General features: G+C 38.6%; 1 protein-coding gene across 2 annotated transcripts in view; it reads left to right on the top strand.

Moving 5' to 3' along the window:
- Positions 1 to 19,712, top strand: part of PAWR (pro-apoptotic WT1 regulator) — a 78,810-nt gene that overhangs the window by 42,974 nt on the left and 16,124 nt on the right. For both annotated transcript variants that reach the window (XM_086610548.1, XM_086610547.1), the window contains one exon: positions 19,550 to 19,584. In XM_086610548.1, coding sequence (XP_086466674.1) covers positions 19,550 to 19,584 — 35 coding nt within the window. The remainder of the gene's footprint in view (positions 1 to 19,549; positions 19,585 to 19,712) is intronic.

Genomic DNA, 19,712 nt, shown 5'->3' with positions numbered 1-19,712 from the left:
ACCTGTCATTTGCAGTCTGTTTCCATGTGATTTCATCAAGGTGTCCCAGTGGAAGACATGGGGAACAACTGCTTCCTCTTTATGTGGCTGAGCGCTGCAGAGAGAGCACGGCCCCTCTCAGCTGCCTCTTCTCTAGGCTGAAGAATTCTATTTTATTTAGTTGTTCTTTGTGCAGAGGATTCTTAGTAACATTCTGTACTTTTTCTGGTTTGACTATATTTTATTTGGGATCAGGAAACAACTGAAGAGTTCAGTACAGCATGGAGTTGTAGAGTGGTTTAATGGTGGTTTTGTTTTGTTCTCTATTTCTTTCCTGACAATTACTGATAACTGCCTGTTTGTCTGCTGAGCACTGAGTTTATTGTTTTTATTATGTGTGTATAGTCTAACTTAACTTTTGGAGTTATCTGTGAGTGATAGTGACAAGCTCAGAGGTTGATGCATATGTAAATTTAGAAGCATGTTTACCTTTTTGTCTTGCTTTGTACTTATATACACACTAAATTTCATCTCCTGTTTCACCTCCCAGCGACTCCTAATAGACAAATCCTGCATGTTTTCACGATTCACCCTCATCTCTTCTATTCTGAGTAGCATCTGTGGACATCTTCCTGAATATGTAGAAAAGCATAGTTCCCTTGGAACTCTTTTGGGTTCTCCATCCACTGCAGAAGCTGATCATCAGGGCCCACCATTATTTGCTGTCTCTTCACCAGTGATTTATTCATGGAAGGACGTTAGCTCTTATTCCAGTGTGGCTTAATTTCTTTAAGAAGGTTTGGGGATGCCTTTTTGAAACTCATTAGGCTGCCAACCACCTTTCTCTTCTGGACATTTTTTTCACTTAAAAAGCTGTATTAGATCTGTGAAGTGTCACTATTTTACAGATGCCCTCTTGACTCTTCCACACTATATCATCTTTACTTGCCTATTCCCTAATTGTTTTAGACTACTAGCACAAATTTATTCGGTATCAGTATCAAGCTTACTGGTCGATAGTTCTTTTATCTACTCTACCTTCTTCTTAAAGATAGCGATTATGTTAACCACTGGTACCAGGGCGGTTTTAAGTGAGAGATCACATGTGATTTTGAGTAGTGTAACTGTTATATTTCCATAGTTCCTTCAAAGCGCAAGGAGTAAATACCTTCTCATTCTGGCAGCTATCTTTTTTTTTTTTTTTTTTAAATTGTTAATTTGTTTTCAAGTTCTACCAGTGCTTCTGTTTGAAACAGAATCTTTGAGTCTTCCATGAAGAAGCACTCTGATGTGAGACCCTTACCATGCTTTTCCATGATTAACACCAACAAAAATATTTCTGCGGAGAAATTGTCTCCTCTGAGCATGCCTCTTATAACTTGATCTATTGTCTTTGCAGATTCTTTGGCAAGATTCCTCATTCTGAAATGTTTTTATACTTTTTCAAGTTGTTTGGTAGACTCTTTCTTACTGTGTTCACTCTGTTTTCATTTCTTCAACAAATATTCTGAAAGTTGTCACTTTTTGTTTTCCCTAGTGGCTTTATTATGTAATGCTTTCGCTGTTCCTGTTTTTTCATCCATATTTTCTATTCTTCTTGAACAGCAATCTCAGTTTCCATTTACCAGGCTGTCTGTATTAATTGTATCCTACATGGTTCCAAGTTTGTCACCTCTGTAGTCAAACAGGCACTACTTTGTTGACAGAGCACAGCAGGAGTGTCCTGTCACTGACAATACAGAAGAGAATCCCAGTCCTCAAATTTGGCAGAGACCCAGGATGGCACATGTACAGAACAGATGGAAGCTTAGAAAGTTGTAGCTGCTAAGACTTAATCAGTTTATTACTGACTCTGTAACTCGCTTTTTATGAGAAGACTTACAACTTGCCCAATTTGAACAGAATTTGACAGCAGTGTTATTTCAGCTTTGATGACTTAGTTTCCTTTTGTTTCTCCTCTGTGCAACAGTTAAGCCTAATTCTGTTTAAAAGTAGTTTGGTTTAGATCTAAGATTTCAGTCAATTCTAGTTGCCATTCACCAGTATTTATTCTAGTTCTATCTACTAAGCAGAATAAATACATTTCTGAAGTTAGACATGTTCACTGACTTGTCCATTCTATTATCAGTTTATGAAATTTGTAAATATATAATTACTCTGACATATGGGAAACAAGACAGTTAATATTGACTTGATGTATGTTGGACAAATATATTTTCTTTCCAGTCCTTAACCTACTCTTTCACTTCTATTTTAGCATTGTCAGAAGTTGCTGCTCTCCTTTTCAGGGGCAAAATGCACAGTTTTTAAAAACTTCGGCTGAATTTTAAGTCCTTGATCCAAAGCTCAGAGATACGGGCTTTTTTTTAAAGAATAGATCTAAAAATATACCAGACATGTGAGTGTTTTTCCTGAAGCAGAACTATTTGACTGAAAGCAGCTTCTCAATTATTTTATATTGAAAATATGGAGATGATAGGTCTGGCAACATTCTAAACATTGAAAAACAATTACAATCAGAATTGTTACTTAACTTCAGCAAAAGATAACATTCTGTGATTCTGTGATACTGTGGAAAGCCCCAGGTCAGTGAGTGAATCAATGCTAAATCCACTCCCAAACACAAAACAAGTTTTACATCTGACTTGGACTTCCTTGCTTGATTTTTCTCCTATTTGTAATGCTGCAATTTAGTGGTTCTCTGCTTGTGGTTCACTGTGCTGTGTACTACTTACTAATGTGTATGGGGATGTGGGCCAAATTGGGAAGGCTGAGAAGATTAATCCAAAGCCAACATAAAGCCTTGCAGTGGGAGAGACGTGTAGGTTCTCTATCCCTTGAAACTTTCAAATCACAACTGACAGTTTTTCTGGAAGTTATTCCATAATCACACGGAACTGTCATTGTCAATACCTTGGAAAGAGTTTGAAATCCTTTGCTTCGTGTTATCTTTGGTTCCGTTCTGCGTACATTTTGTTTCAAATGTTGTAGTGTCTATGAATGCTAGTTGTTGTGCTATGCACTGTATGAACACACTGCAGAAAATTTCATTAGTTGTGAACAGTTTGACATTTAAGTGTAAGATGTGGGAATGGTTGAGTAAATATATATTGGCAAAAGCAGCAAGAAACAATAAAGTACTTGAGATCGTCAGAGTTATTTTTAACATTGACATGGTTTACTGTATTCTAGGTGTATGTTTTTCTCCCCACTGATGACAAAAGAGGTCTCACTAGATCAGATATAGGCTTCTAAAATTAGATGGGCTGAATCCTTCCCTCTCCCTAGCAAACTTGGACCAAGCATGTCAGAATGTTTTTTGCTACTAACATAGCTTGGAAAAAGGGATCAGTTAGAGAGAGCATGAGATCCCCTTCACATGCTCACACGCAAATGGGTAAGCTCTGAGTAACTGAGGTTCAACCTTTGTGAAATAAATACTCTGAATCCTTGAAATGAAAGGTAATGATTTATAAAAATGAGAATGATTTAGAGTATCCTGCTGTAAAAAGGGAATAGTGATCTTTAATATTGTCACACAGTAGCAAAATGTGTCTAGTGTATTCCTTAATTCCAAATTAAGAAACTGCAGATCACAGTTACCAATACCTTTTGTGTCTGGAATGACTGCCAAATATCTCTCTATGGTGATCTGCTAGAAACCTGCTTTTGGGTTAGTATTGCTGTCATGAAACTGGTAGGGGAATTTTGCTTCTCAGGCATTCTGAAGCCTGGGACCCCAGTGAGAGACATGAGTCACTCTTTTGTTAAGCCACAGCAACTGCGTTGCTGTACCTGATTGCATGCTAAATACTATTGGGAAGCCCAGGACCTCTTTGAAGGCCCTTGCACTCTAGTTAGAAATTGCCATCGTTTTGTTCCAACTGTTAGTTTGTTTTGTGTATGCAATTGTAATGGATGTTTCTTGGAATCCTGATATTACTCTTAGATTGTGCAGCAATGAGAAACTGAAGAAATTTTAAGATGTTTAATCTTACCAAATTATTTTAGACAAGATACAATATCATAAGATACATTTGAGACAGTTAAACATCCACACTGAACTACAGTCAACAACAGTAGACAGATTTGCTAGACAAAGAAGGTATTTCATTTGTAACACTGAACCTTGTGTTTATAGTGTATGTTGTGTCAGGTTCCTGAAATGAGTCAAATTATGTGCATTAATTGACAGGTTAACGCGTGACCTTAGTAGTGAATTCCTGTGGAGCTCTTAATCCAAGACAGCGCAGGGAGAAGTTGCTCAAATTATCAGCTCACGACACTGACTTGCTTACACAGTAACCACCTGTCCAAGTATCTTGGATTACTCTCACTCCTCTGTAGCAGCAATGCAGATTTTTGTTCTCAGCAAGTGATTAGCTTGTGATAGATGCTTGGATAATAATTCTGTTTAGTGTAGAAATCACTCAATACCTTTCAAAGAATCCTTCTGGTTGATTGGAGGTGAGACTAGGATGAAATTCTTGTCTACATAATCAGCGTTCACCTAATGGTATAATTATAAAGTTGTGCCACAGCAGATTGGATTCCTTGTTAACTTCAGTAGTGAATAGGTTAGATGGCTGGTGAAGTCATCTAAACATGATTTATTAGCATGACCATTTAGTTATGACTTGTGCATTTAGTCATAAGTCATACAAGAGCCTATGAAAATTGAATTAAAAGCACTCCTGATCTTTTTTTTTAACTTTTTATTCTGAAAAGGCTTAACATTTCACCAAAATGTTGCAGACAATTTCTAAAACAGTCGAAAGATACTACCACAGAAGTGCTGTGGTGCAGTTCTGATTGCTTAAATAGCATCCTTTACTTTAGATAGGACCCAACTTGTTGAAATTTTTTCAAGCAGTAATGTGTACCACTCTTACAGAGGTGTAAATGTTTAATAGAGGCCCCTTATAAGCTATGCTGAAAGCAGTACATAAAATTAAGTTAGGCACTAAAAGTCTCTGGTGACTTCTTAGCTGTGTGACAAACGGCGTGGAACGCAGGGAACTGAAGAAGTGTTTGCATCCCTGTTAGGGGACGGAGCTGAAAACCCGCCTGACTCAGGCTTCCCCAGAGTTTCGTCCTTGAATCTTGGCGCCAAGAATATCCTGCCAAATAAGGTTCTCATCTCACATTGCAGCTTATACCTGTCTATTTTGCATTTCCCGGCTTTTTATTTTGCACAGCAGTGTAATGTCATACAGCATCGTTTTGCAATTACTCTCATTAACGAAAGTGTGTGGTAATAATACTCGTATCTAGTCATACCTGACCACAACTTTTGAAAGACGTTTTGCATCTAGGTTTCATGTAGTTCTTGCAAAAGAAAACTGTGCATGCTTCAAGAGTAATAATTCATCTTTTATTAGTTTGTTGTCATGATGTTACTTGGTGTTAATTTCTGTCCGTAGAAAAAGTTCAGTTGTGTTATAGGGCATGCCGGAATGTATTAAGGTACGTTTTAAATTTTTATGCCATATTTTTCCAGATGTTAGGCCAGGAATTATTTTACATAATAAAATTATTATAATATTGATATTGTTTTAAAAAGAAAGTAAATAAAATGTTATTAAAATACAGAAATATGTAAACTAGGAGGAGCTGTGTTTGAGTGTATGAAGTTGTATGTAATTTTGCAGAATTGGATAGTAAGATCGATGTTTGATGATGAAGTCACCAAATAATACTGATCTTGGTTTTTCTATTTGCTGATTAACATGATCCATCTCACAGAGATGGTATGGAAGCAGTTGTTAGTATTTGCAAAGTGCGTAGGCAATAATAGTGAATGCAGTAGAAAGACTCATGAGGAAACGTTATTGTATGTCTAAAAAGGATCCCATAAAAAGGGTTAAAAAGTTTTCCAGTTCAATAAATATATTTGCATCTAAAGTAGGTCTTGTGTGTACAGTATTTTTAAAGTAGGTGACATCAGTTGCAGGGAATTTGCTGCACTGTACTGCTTGTGACGTGACCCAGGTGCCTCAGATGTTTAACTGCCATGCCTGGCATGACTTGCGAGACCTAGGTTATTCCTGTGGTCAGTGTAAGAAAAATAGGAACCCAGGAATTCCGTCTTTCCAGGATCATGTATGATCAGGCTATCGCTCAAGTAGTTTCTAACAATACAGGCTTGTATTCAGAGCAGTTTGAGTATGTGAATAGCAGTAAGTAAGGCATGGTGACTACTTGGTGAAAAGGAAGCAAGCGCAAAATATTGAACACTACTTCTTGACTACTCTTCTTTGCGTCCCACCTAAGAGATCTTGTGGAAAAATACATTGTGTGATACTTCAGGAAAGGCAGTATCATGATGCATGTAGTTGTAAGAATTTGAATGAAAGCTGTCTTAAGTCAATAATGTCCTGACCTGTTCTGAATTGATTGACTTTGCCATCTTAATTTGTTGGAAATGCTTTTTCTCTGTGTTATTGGAGAGCGGGGGCCGGGGGAAGCACCCCATGTAGTAACTTTTTGATTAATCCTCAAGGTAACTTCTCTGAGTTAGGAGTAACAATGTTGCATGGTGGGCTTGTCTGGTATAACTGGAGGCTTTAAAGGTGCTGAATTGTTTTCAAAAATGAGACTGCTAGTTTTTAGTGAAATCGTGTGTGTTTTTTAAGAGAAATTCAGTTTTGAAACAGTCAAGTCTGGATGTCTCAGCTGAATGGGCTATGTAATAGACATTGTTGTAGCAGCATAGGTTTCTCTGCCAAAATCCTCCTCCTCCTCTCCTCTCATGTGAGCAGATTCAGTATATGTGCGTGTATGTGTGGTGCTGCTGATCCATGCATGTTCAGTGGGTTTTACCTTCCCAATGGATCTACACATGCTCAGCAAATCTGATTAAGCTGTATTGCGCACTGCCTAATAGTGCTGCTTTCGGAAAGTGCTTACCAGTGAAATCACGGTCCTCTTTGCCCCTGAGAAGTCAGGCAGCTGAGAGCCAGTGATTACCACTGTGAGGCCAAAGGGAAAGTGGGCTACCAGCCAGATGAGGTTGTTTTGTCCAGCGACCTGTAGCCTTGAGGCTGGAGGTTGGGCATCCCTACTTTGAGTCATCTGACTTCTGTTCTTGTAGGGAAATACTAGTATGTGGTTATCAACGTTGGTCTTTATAACAGCTGATCAAAAAGAGAAATCTTTCCTTTTGTTTGTGGAAGGCATCGTTTGTCTTCAGTGCCTGATCATCGTCAGCATAAGCTTGACTGCCTTTGACAGGCGAACTTTGCTTTTCTTAGAAAGAAATACAAAATGATCAACATTGTTAACATCTGTGTTCAGTAAAGTTTAATTTAGTGGATAAGTGGTTTAAGCTTAAAATTTTGTTTCAGGAATGCATTTCACTCCCAGTAAATAAAGTTAAATGTTCCCATGAAGTCTTCTGTAATTGAATACTCAGGTTTATGTGCCGATGCACGTGCACAGCTATTCATCACAGGACTTGCGTGAAAACTAGAACTGAATCAAGCCTGTGTGTGTGACGGTGAGGCAGTGTGGAGGCTTTTTACTCCCGCTTTAGATTGGCGGTTGTGCCCAGGAACCGCAGGCTTTCAGCACCACCTGCTCTTCAGGTACTTTCTAAATCCTTGTGCTGACCAAGTGGGAAACAAAGTGTCTACATTATGATTTCTTTCTTGTATTAGCTCTGAAGTTTGGTTGTGATCATTCACTTATGATTTTTTTTTTTCCTTTGCTTACTTTCCTTCTCTTTTTTCTTATCTACGGATGTTGCTGCTATGTACTCCTATGAGCAGGCATTTGTTTCATTGTTGCACTGTTTCTCTCACTGTTGAGTTTATCAAATTATGTTCCAGTATTGCATAAGCGGGTCCATTAGCTGGTGTTACACTAGTTTGGAGCATTTTTATGGTCAGAAGGAATAGGAAGCAGTTTCTCAAATTCCCAGCTAATGTTTTGAGCAGTTGGCAGAGTCCTCATGTGAAGGAACTAATTTTCTTTCCTGCTTTCCCATGTGCTTGCTTTTTGGACTAGCATCACTTTTAACTTAGCTAACTGAATGCTGGTTTGAGAAGATTGATTTATGTCCAAAACAGTCAAAATGGAAATTCTGTTCAGCTGTCAAAAATGATGATGTTTAAGCAGGTATCTTCTCCTAGTCTTCTCTTAAAATTTCTTAGGGGGGGAAAAAGGGGTGATCCCCTGGAGTATGATGATACACTGTAGCTCAGGTTTCTGTGGGAAGAGCAGCCCTTTGGTAAATACAAATTTATTGAAAAAGGAAGGACTTGCTGCCTTATCTGCTTGTACAGGTGACAGCTTGACTGACATCAAAAGCTTCTATAAGGTATGGTAACACTCCTGATTCCTGAGCTTTTCTGCTATTCTATTCTAGAGAGGGAATTTGAGTTAATACTGCTTTAATGCCAGGAATGAGCCTTAAGGCTAGACAGTGAAGTTACAAGTATTTGCAGGGTGTGTACAGAGGGGGTGGATGCTCTTCTGCGAGAACCTGTGTGGACCAAGGAGATCCCTGCTGAATGTCTTTGTGCAAGGCGGAGAGGGGAGACACCTTTCTGCAACAGTGACCAAGTTGAGCAGAGATTTTTACAGCTCTGCAGAAATAGACATTGCAATAGTTGTCAAACTTTTTTATAACATGAATCATACATTCGTGTTATTCGTACTAAGTTAGAAAATATCACAGTGGTAGTTACTTAGATGTACTTACATGTTTAGAAGCTGCATATTCCAGTTCCATAGTGATGTGAGGATGGGGGGAGCCTGCTTCTCTACATCCTTGTAGCCTGGTGTAATGTGATGGCTCAGGAGGGAGGAGGAACCTGGAATTCAGAGTTATTTGGTGGAGACAGTCTGACTAAGTTTATACTGCTAAAAAGAGCAAGATCGGGGTGTGAGCTCAACTGCTGATAGAGCCTATAGCTTAATTATTAGCCAGGTTTTTTGGCATGATTTTGGTTCATGCTACCTAGTACTCTTCTGTATCATACCTGGAGATGCTTTGAGGGATAATGTGCCAGGAACCATTCCTTGCATGTACTGTGCACATCAGAGCACCAGGTTCAGCTGCCTGTGTAGTGCTATGAGGACATTACTAGCCTTTACTAGCTCAGGAACAGCTGCGTGCCCTTAATCAACACGCTGGGGTGTGCAGCACAGACCTCGGTTTCGTGCTGTGAAAACACCGATTTCAACTGTAGTTCAGCCCTCACGTTATTTCACATGCTTTTAACTGGGGGCAACCTACAGATTTTTATTTCTTAGGGACACCACATGAGTCATGGAGGAGATCCACAGTCAAGTGCTTTGGAGTATGGATGTGGCAACTCTATGTCGCTTGGCTTTGGAGCCATAGAGAAGTCTCTGGCTGGTCTGCCTCCATTCAGTCTTTTGTTAGTAGAATCTGCCAGGCCCATTCTGCTGGTCAACTCATTGACGAGGACTTCTCCTTTCTTGTCTTGGAACCAGCACCCTAGTAGAGGTGGGCAGGGTGGTTAATTGTTTTAAACTGGTTCCACTGAAGAAACTGGTTTTATCACTAGTTATATTTCTAGTACATAGTGTGCAAACCACCGTGTAGACAAGTCAATAAGCAACTCAGCTCTCTAAGGTGAGGTGGAAAAAGTTACAATGCTCTGTAAAGTATGAGACAAATACCATCAAAAATAATTTTGAGAAATTTCTGCTTTGTCTCTTTGTATGTCTGGGCACAGACTAGTGTCTTTTGAAGGGGCTGTGCACATAGCTCTGTGCAGGATTTTATACTTAACATTTGCTATAAAGTACTTCAGCAAATTGTTTGTTTTCGCTGTCATTGTCTCTACTGTGGATTTCATATTGTGACGTAGCTCTCCTGTCACTAAAGATCCTCACACTGCTCTCCTAATTTCTCTGATCCATAAAGTTTTACACCCATCTGAATTCTATAATTTTTAAAATGCACTTCAGTTTCAGCATCAAGTCATGTGTTTTAGATCCTGTGCTTTTTCCTTATTTGTTGGAAGTGTTCTTCAGGTTTCTAGCAATGGTATTGATTCTTTATTTTTTTATGTATGACACACACATTGAATTTGGGAGCTTTTTACAGGTATTTCCAAGTTCCCTTTCTTTTCAGAGAGTTTTAGGAAGCCTACATTTTCAGTTTATGACTGTGCAGCACTGATCCATGAGGGCCATCTGTTGGATATAATCACTGTCTTTCTGATCGCTTTTCCAGCTCTGCTCTGTCGGTCAGTCACCTGAGATCTAGTCAGGTTTTGTCAGCCTGATGTAATGAGCTCCTTCGATGCTTTTGTTCTGAGTACAGGCTTGTCCTGAACTCCTGTTCTGGCTCTCTGTGTTGAATATTGTTTGGGTATGGAAATGGAGAATGATGAATGAAGAAAAACCTGTTCACGTATTTTAGTGAGTATTTCTGTCTTCCTTATTTCTGGGAGATGTTTTCTTCTTGATGACACTTGACTTCCCTGGGAGTTGCTTGTTTTACCTGCAGGTATTTCTTTAATTTTTCCTCTCACCTGATGTCTTTGATAGATTTCTTCATAGGTAGGAATTGAGGATATTTACCTTTCTGTTAGACGTCTGATTTGATTCCCTAGACATTGTTGCAGTGTTTCTCCATGGCCTCCTGGCTTTATGTAAACAGGGAGATGAGTCATAATTTCTTTGGTTTCACAGCAATAATGCATATCACTTGCACCCAGGCGTTTTAGCACGTCTATGTTAATTCTTGTTTGAAGTCTAGATTAATTACATATTAATTAAAGGTAGTAGATGAGGCTGTAAAAAAAAAAAAGTTAATTTAAGTAAGTGAATGAAAGTAAGGACACTTAACTTTTCCCTGACTGAGATTTGTTTTTCCATTCTGTTTCGGTGTTTGTTTTTTTGTGGGTTTTTTTTTCCTGTTTTTCCCCACTCCTTTGGGGTTTAGCTTGCTACACAGGCTGATCACTATTTTCACTGTATTTTGTTTTCTCTTATGTTGGTATCTACTTTTTCTGAGCGAATTTTCATCTGTAATTAATAATTTCATTTATTTTGCTTTACAAGTTATAGGTAATAATTTTAAAACCTCTAGGACATTGTAAATATGCTATAGTCTTACTTAATCACATGACTATGTTTGTCAATCAGCATGAAAACAGTATGCTACAGTCTAACAGAAGATATTATATAAAAATACTTACATGTAAGTATGTAATATGTGTACTATAAATATTATGTTTCTTCCAACCTTAACCATTCTGTGACTCTGTGTTATTAACATCTATTTTAAAGCTGATTAAGAGATACTGATGAACTATAATAACTAATAAATTTCAAAATCCTTCATTCGTTTGTATAAAAATACAAATAGGTTTGTAAACCATCTTGGCCAAGTAGCCCAAAAGTTAGGCCTTAGATTCTAGTTCATATTGTTTTTTAGGCAAAGAACCACCATGAACTTATATATTCTGATGAGTTTTCCATCAGGCAGAACATTCATACCTTTGCAACTGTGGAATTATGTAAAAGCAGATAAAAAAATCTTAGGTTAAGATTTTTAAAATTATATTAACATATGAAATAAGTCTGATGTAAAATTGTGCCACAGTTTAATAATTGGTGTACCAAAATATTTGATTGTTTTCTTCATGGTTTGACAAATAATGAATAGTTGAAATAACTGACTGGGTTTTATCCAGTGAAGTAGAGATAGATGAGGCATGTACTAAAGAATATTTTGGGGAACACGGTGCAAATAAACTTCAGTAGGCCAGGACAGAATGAGCATTTTTGCGGCAGCCTTCAGTGCTGCTGCCCGTGCTGCAGCCTGGCTCTCTCTTCTTGGAGGCACTCGAGTGCCTTTGAACCGCGCTTCCCGCACAGCCGGGCACGGGAAGGGCCGTGCGCGTGTCCGCGTGGTGCAGTGCCCAGGCGGGCTGTGCGTAACAATGTTTGAGTCACTCTGCAGGAGCCGAGCAAAGCCCGTGCTGAGCCAGAGCTCACAGGCGCCCTTGGATCTTGGCAGATTTTGGGAAGAGGTGTTCTTGGCATGGTTGTCTTCACTGCTCCTGATTTCTAGAAAAGCAAAGCCAGCACATGAACAGGCTCTGCACACAGGCATATTGGATGTGCAGTACCTCATTGAGGCTCTGCTCTGTCAGAACTGCAGAGTTTTCACCTAGGATGTCGTTCATTCACAGTCCAGAAACGCACACACCACAGAGAATGACAAGTTTTCAGATTTCCCTTTTGAAAAAAAAATTAAATAACTTTTCTCTCCAAAGGATTGCATAGTCTAGAGGTAGAAGAGACTTCCTGGACCTTGTTTGAGATGTATGGGTTTCACATGGGCTGCAGTGAAAGGGCCTGGGAAGTTCAAAGTTAGGCTAGGGAACTGGTAACTTGTGGTGCTGTCCTAATTTATTTTTAGGTTATTCTGCGTCTGGAGAGATATCTTCTCCTTGGATCTTCCGTTTGGTCTCTCGCTCTCTTGTGCACACCCCCCCCCCCCCCCCCCCCCCCCAATATAAGCAGATGCTCTAACAGATTAGTTTACTTACTGAACTTACCTTTATATTTTTCCTAATGGCTTCCTTCCTAAAGAAAGCATCATCCTTGTATAGACTGTAATGCCATTGCCTTTCCACTTTTATAAATACTTACCTGAATCAGTCAGCCAGTATTTCAGAAGTATGTGACCAGAGGGTGTATTAACCTTAAATTTCCTCACTTTAGCACAGGTAAAGAAACTGTGTCTTCCTTTTCCCCTTTGACTTCTTTTTTTTAGGTCTTGCTTGTCTGCATCAACTGCTTCACACAGAAGAGGTTGTTCTGTATCGCTATGTCGGGCTATTTAAGAACAGTAGGTCAGCTGTTGTTTTGTTTAATCTTACCAGGTTCCTGTTTTAGTTTATTTTGTAACTGATTAATAGGTGGTGATAACTTCATACTTTCTTAAGAGTTTTAGAAATAAAAGCTCATTTTTAGAATGACTGCTTATGAAAGAGATTTATTGGGTGAGTAAAGAGTGTTTAAGGTCATCTCTAGGAAACCCACACCAGGAAAAAATATAATGAATCATGGAAATAGATGTAAAATCTTCGCAGCTAGAAGACTAAGGGGAGGGAGCCTGGGATGGGTACATACAAGTATTGTGTCCAAGTAGAGATCTAGAAGTGCACAGCTACGAGGGGTGCAAGTAGTTGAGTAATACAGTTGCTGCTTTAAGCTTCTTGAGAGCACCTTAGAGTGCTTCTGGAAAGAATGGTTTCTGTAGAAATAATGAGTGGAGATTTTTCTTTCCCCCCCATGAGTGGTGAAAGCATTTCCATTCAAAGTTGAATTTGTGTTGCATTCCATGAAAAACGTCTCTAGAAATTTTCAAGGGGTTTAGAATCAGGAATGGAAGGTAAATGGTATCTGTATGACTGTGGCTATTAATGGATGCTTGCTTTTGGGGAATTTTGATGGGAGAGGAAAGAAGTGTATTTCATATTTCTTTCTGCAGCTTTTCACACCTGCAGGTACTCCTGGCTTGTGTTAGGATCAGATTGCCTTTCAGCTGTCAAGCATTCAGACGCTATCTCACTTTAATATCTGAATGAAACTTTGTCTGCATTGCAGAAGATATGTAACTGCCTTTTCCAGGGAAATGGCAATGTAAGGTGGTACTAAATGTAAAAGGAAAGTAGATGTAGTTAATCAAGATGTGACTCATGAAGGAGATTGGGACTGGGTGGAGATAGAGTCTACCTGTTCCTTGACACCTAAAAAGACAAGAAACCTCCTTCCTCCATGCAGTGAAGTTCTATCTGCTCACATCTTGAAGAACATACAGGAAAATTTGTAGGAAGCCCATATTTGGATTGCATATGAAAAAATAAAATATTTTTATTACATACTTTCAGTCAAAATTTAACCATGCACGTTGCAGGAATATCATTATGTAGTCATAATTTACACTAATGTATAATCAAATTCTAAAACACTGCACATACTCTACATGCCGATTTATATACCAGCCTACCCTAGCAGTCTGATTTGATCCAGACAATTTGCTTTAAAAGTTTGTGAAACTGTTAAGTAGTCTTTCAAGGGATTCCAGTGAACCATTGTCATAGTCCAGCTGACTCAAAAGTTTGTACATGTTCAAAAACAATGTTTGTTAGTCCATTTTAACTAGTGGATTTGGTTTAACATCTGGAAATCTGTCGGACACTTGTAAACACAGACAACTCTATTTAGTTAAAGCCTGATGACCAGATTGTTTATGTAATCTCTGTATGGGCCGGATGAAATACTAAGATGAGGCAGGAGCAGAGAAAGCAGTTAACAAAGTTGCTGCATTCTAGCTTGACAGAAATTTAATTGGCAGTAAATTGTTTCATTAGTGGAAATGGTCTCAGCTGCCTTTTCTGCCCTTACACATTCTCTTTTTCTTGTGCAGCAGGTGTGTGTGTTGGTGGTGTGGTGAATCAGATGAAGGAGCTCATGTGAAATGAGAAGACAAATCTTTGCTTTTTCTTTGGTTATTTTCACTTGCATCACACCCCGTCATGCATTAATATGTGGCTGCACAGGCACTTTTGTAGACCTGACAAAAAGGGAGCGTGACCGGTTTTCTGAAGCAATGCTGATGTATGTCAGTCTGCAGTGTTCTCAGACTCCCACTTGAGATGAAGCAAGAGCAAGACTACTTGATTATGTAATTTATTAGCAGTAGCATATACTGTTAAAAGGTAATGCAAATGGCCAGAGGTCGTGTGCCAGAAGTAAAAGTGATTTTAAAGCTGTGTTTTGAATACTGTATCGAAATGAGTATTTTGATTTCTATCCTGGATGAAGAACTGATGTTGTTAGATGTCTTTAGCAGCAATATTTTTTCACCCGTATGAAGGAAACCATTAGCATAATTGTTACGGGTTACTTCTTTACTGATTGCTTTTCTGTTCAGGATTTCCACAGACAGTAAAGAGAATTCCGTTTTTAAAGGGAGACGTTTGAATAAACTGATCTCTTCATTGCTTATAGACAATTATTTTGACAAATCATTCATTTTTATAGTAATTACTAGATATTTTAAACATGAGTTAAAATTCAGTTTAAAAACATTAAAGAATATAAGCAATATTTCTACATTAGTATTTATATACATCTCTAATAATCTGCTTTTAGGTTAATTCTTGAACAGCAGTTTTCCTCCTTTCTCCTTCCCCTTCATTTTCTGCCAAACTTCTCTTCTCCAAAAGTGGTGGAGGAGAAAAGATCTTGAATTATGTTTGCCTCATTTTAAGAGCTTTTGAATAGTTTGAAAGCTTAGATTCATTTTGATTAATAGACACATAATGCTGCTTACAGTATAACTACATACATTCCTGTTCCAAACAACTTTTGGATACACAACACACAAAGTAAGTTTCATAACATGAGAACAGAGATAAATAGTATTTCCCTTGTGCTTGCATCATCACCTTAAAGAATGATTGGTTTGCATTTACATTAGAGATTCCAAAATAATAAAAGTCACAATTTACCAAATCTGCTGTATTTGTTTGGTTGTCAGAGGAAATTGGTTTTATGTATCAGATGTGTATTTTTAACTTTTTGTTCATAGTTAGTTTTAAATAAATAAATAAACCCCACTAATACTTGCTGTAGAAACATCTGTTACAAAAGGCTAGTTAATTGTTTGGGTGTTTTTTTTAGTTTTAACAGCTGTCATTTGTAGCAAATGAGAGTATTTGCCATGTACTTTGTCCCTGAGCATTTGTTTACTTTCCCAGCTTTCTTTTTCTAAAGAACTGACTTTTCTGAATAGCAATGCCAAACTTTTAGAAGTCTCCTGTGGAGGTAAATGTACAAGTCTGTATATATAAATTGCTTTACAGCTTCTATTTGCATTTACTATATGAAAAGGTCTTAGCAAATTTGAAGGTATACAATGCATACATTGCATCCCTTTAAAACAAGATCCAGAGATTTCTTTGTACAAGGGTTTGTGTGCTTCGCTAGACTGCAGTGTCATGTGCAAATTCTCGCTTTCTCCTGAATTCTGCCTTTCACTGCCTTTCCTGTTCAGCAGGAAGCATGGCCATAACCTCAAGGCTTCAGGATATTTCTCAAAAAGAAAGTTTCTTAAATGATAAGAACTGAGGAAGCTTAGAGCCCAGAGTTCCTACTGTATTGGCAAAAGTTGTGTCTACAGACAGTTAGGCAAAATTTTGACCCAGTCACCTATGTGTGTCTCCATCAACTGAAGCAAATTGCTCAGGACTGTGGCCAGTTGGGTTTTTATTATCTTCATGGATAGAAACTCCATAACCTCTCTAGGCAGCCTGCCCTAGTGTTTAATCTCACAATAAGAAAGTATTTTCTGACATTTAAGTTGAATTTCCTGTATTTCAGTTTCTATCCATTGCCTTTCATACTTTCTCTGGGCACAATGGAGTATGGCTTCATCTTCTTTACTCCATCAGATGTTTATACACGTTGGCAAGATCCCTCCTGAGCATTCTCTCCTCAAGGCTGAACATTCTCAGTGCTCTCAGCTTTTCCTCATGTCTCAGATGCTCCAAACCATTAATCATCTGTGTGGCCCTTTGCTGGAGTCTTTCCGGTATGTCTTGTCCTGAGAAGCCCAGAACTGCACCCAGCACTCAGCTATGGTCTGCCCAGGGTTGAATGGAGAGGAAGGATCACTTCCCTTTACCTGCTGCCAATGCATCCTGAGGATGCCATTGGCCTTCTTTGCTGCAAGGGCACATTGATGGCTCATATTCAGCTTGGTGTCCACCAGGACCCTCAGGTCCTTTTCATCACAGCAGCTCTTTAACAAGTCCACAGCATGTATAGATTCTTTGCATTATTCCTCTTCAGATGCAAGACTTTGCATTTCCCTTTTTTTAAACTTCATGAGATCTCTGTTAGCCCGTTTTCCATCCTGTCAGTGTCCCTCTGCATGGCAGCGCAGCCATCTGATGTATTATTAACCGCTCAACCAAGTTTTGTGCTGTCCGTGAGCTTGCTGAGGGTGCACTTTGTCCCGTCATTCGGGTCATAAATGAAGACGTTAAACAGTACTGGCGCCTGTGTCAACCCTCCTGGTGACTGGCGTCCAGCTGGACTTCGTGCTGCCCTTTATAACCCTTTGAGCCCAGTAGTCCAGTCACTTTTCGTTGCACCTTGCGGTCAGTTTATCTGGTCCATATTTCAGCAGTTTGCCTATACGTTATGTTATGTGGGAAGGTGTTGAAAGCCTTGCTAAAATCGAGGTAAACGTCATCTGCTCACCCCTCATCCACCGAGCCAGTCATCTCGTTGTAGAAGTTTGTCAGGTCAGTCAAGCATGATTTCCCCTTTGCGTATCCATGTTGATTTCACCTTCTTGTCCTTTAGAGTTGGTTTTATCACCTACTCAGGGACTGAAGTAAGGGCTGGCGTGTAGTTCCCTGGATCTTCCTTCTTAAAGACAGGAGTGGCATTTACTTCCTTCCAGTCCTCAGAAACCTCCTTCTACTGCCACGACCTTTCGAACATAACGTACTCTTAGTAAACTTTTAAAATAGCTTTGGTGTCATTTAAAATTCCGTTTCCTTGCCCTTTCAGAGATGAAGTTAGGTTGCTGTTTCAAAGCTGTGAATTGCTACTTTTCAGATGCTGTCACCAATGATAAAATAGTTACCAGTGTTAAAACATCAATTTAACACCACTTTGTGGGTTTCTTTCAATACTTCCCATGCCTTAACTTTGTTGAATATTGTTCTTCTGCTTATATTGGGGAAAATGTAGCACATGTTGCAGAAGTTGAAAATGGTTCACAAAATAAAATGCATTTTGAAATCAGATTTTGTTTCTGTTATACAAATATTTGTGTCAACTTTATTTTCTGTAATATGAGTATTATTTTTTATGCTATTTTTTAGCTTATTTATTTACGTACAAAGAGATCAATACAATGATCAGTGAGGGTAGTGTAATGTTTTACAAGATTTTCAGAGTGGATGCAATTTCTCTTGCATTTTGTTTTGAGAACTCATTTATTCTTTTGCAGTTAATGTCATAAACATACAGAATTTTATGTTTTGCTGTTATTTTTTCCAGTAAAGACAATTGTTCAGTTCATTAACTCCTTAAATATTCTTTCCTGAATTTTTACCTGATATTTGCTGATGCTGGGAGGAGTTTTGTCTATGACTAATAAAATAATTGGTTCATGTTCTTCTTACAACATCCTAAAAGATATTTGTGGGCTTACTCTGTCTAATCTGAGCCATCATTTACCAGTGGAAACATGTCTTAATTTTTCTATGTGATCAGACTGGTATTGGGAAGCTACAAGCATAGCATTATTGATGCAAATATGTATCAGATTTTCTTATTTGTGCATAATACATGGATGTACTTTCAGGGATTGTGTAACAAAAAATGAGCCCTTTTTCCCCACTGTTCTTTTTGTTTCTGTTACTGTCTGTATACAGAATCAGAATAAAAGGCATAGTGGATTTTTTCATATTAAAAGAAACAAACAAAAAACCAATAGCAACAAAAAAAACCCCACCAAAAACCCCAAATGAAATGTAATGAAAAATGTAGTGAAAACATCATCTTACTGCATTGTAGGAATCTGAAAAGTAAGGAAATTCTTTACCTTAAGCGAGAAAAGTATGAGAAGGCTTGTAATCTGCAAGCAATCCATGTATGTATCTTAGAAGGGCCAGATGCATAGCTTTTGCACCATTGAACTCGTATTTAAAATGTGTACTCTTATTTAAAATGTGTCCTGTTTCTCAGTAGTTCAGTTGTTAAGATAATTGTGGAATAGCAACCAAAGGAGATGCAGAGTATTCTTTAAGTTTGTAGTCAGAATGCATTAAGCCTCTGCAGGTGCTTAGAAACAATGATCTAAAAATTGACTTGACAAGTCATTGTCTGACATGTGAGTGCACAAAACATCGATGTACAGACTACTAGCCTACCTGCTTTAAGCAAATACCAGGAGAAGACCACTTCAGTTAGCCTGAGAGAATCTTAAGGTCAGCCAGGTTGCAACATCTGAGTTAGCACAGTAAAGAACGTACCTGCAGTTACTGTGACCCAGCTGATACATAATAAATTGATTTGGATCAACCCAAGCTTCAGTTTTTGGTCCCTTCAGGGGGCCAGCAGTGATGCTGAAGAATGGAAACAGTTTTGCTCTCCTGCTCTTAGACAGGTAGATGAAGAGCTATCAAAGTGCACAAGCGTTTCTGTATCAATAGTGGTAGCGAAGGCGATTTGGTGGCAGAGTGCATGCTGCTTTGGTAAGCTGCATGTTCTGGGAGCTGGAGGACAGAGTAAGTGCATCCAGTCTTAAGATTTAACCAGAAGCTGTCGTTCAAGGGTTCTGAGCTGATGTTCAGAAGCAGTAACACAATGTCAATGATCCTGGTGTTCTCTCTATTCCTGACAGCAAAATTGAGTTGTACAGCAACTGTTTGAGGCATGAGCCTCCTACTCTTAACCGCGGGCTTCATTTTCTATGATGTGGTAAAGTATTTTGGAAGTACCAATACAGGAAAAATGTTAATTAGTTTTTTCTTTTTGTTTCCTTTAGGACTCCTCCAGGATGGTTTCAAGCAGGTATAAAAGGTATGAGATCTTTGTACACAATATGTTTCTTTACATATACAGTTCTGCCAGAAATAAAGCTGATTAAATGGATGTTTGTAGTAGAGGCCATAGTACCGCTACTGTAGATATATAGACTTGTTTTACGG

This window comes from Tauraco erythrolophus, chromosome 4, assembly GCF_009769465.1.
Source record: "Tauraco erythrolophus isolate bTauEry1 chromosome 4, bTauEry1.pri, whole genome shotgun sequence".
NCBI lineage: Eukaryota > Metazoa > Chordata > Aves > Musophagiformes > Musophagidae > Tauraco > Tauraco erythrolophus.
This window is presented reverse-complemented; position numbering and strand designations above follow the sequence as displayed.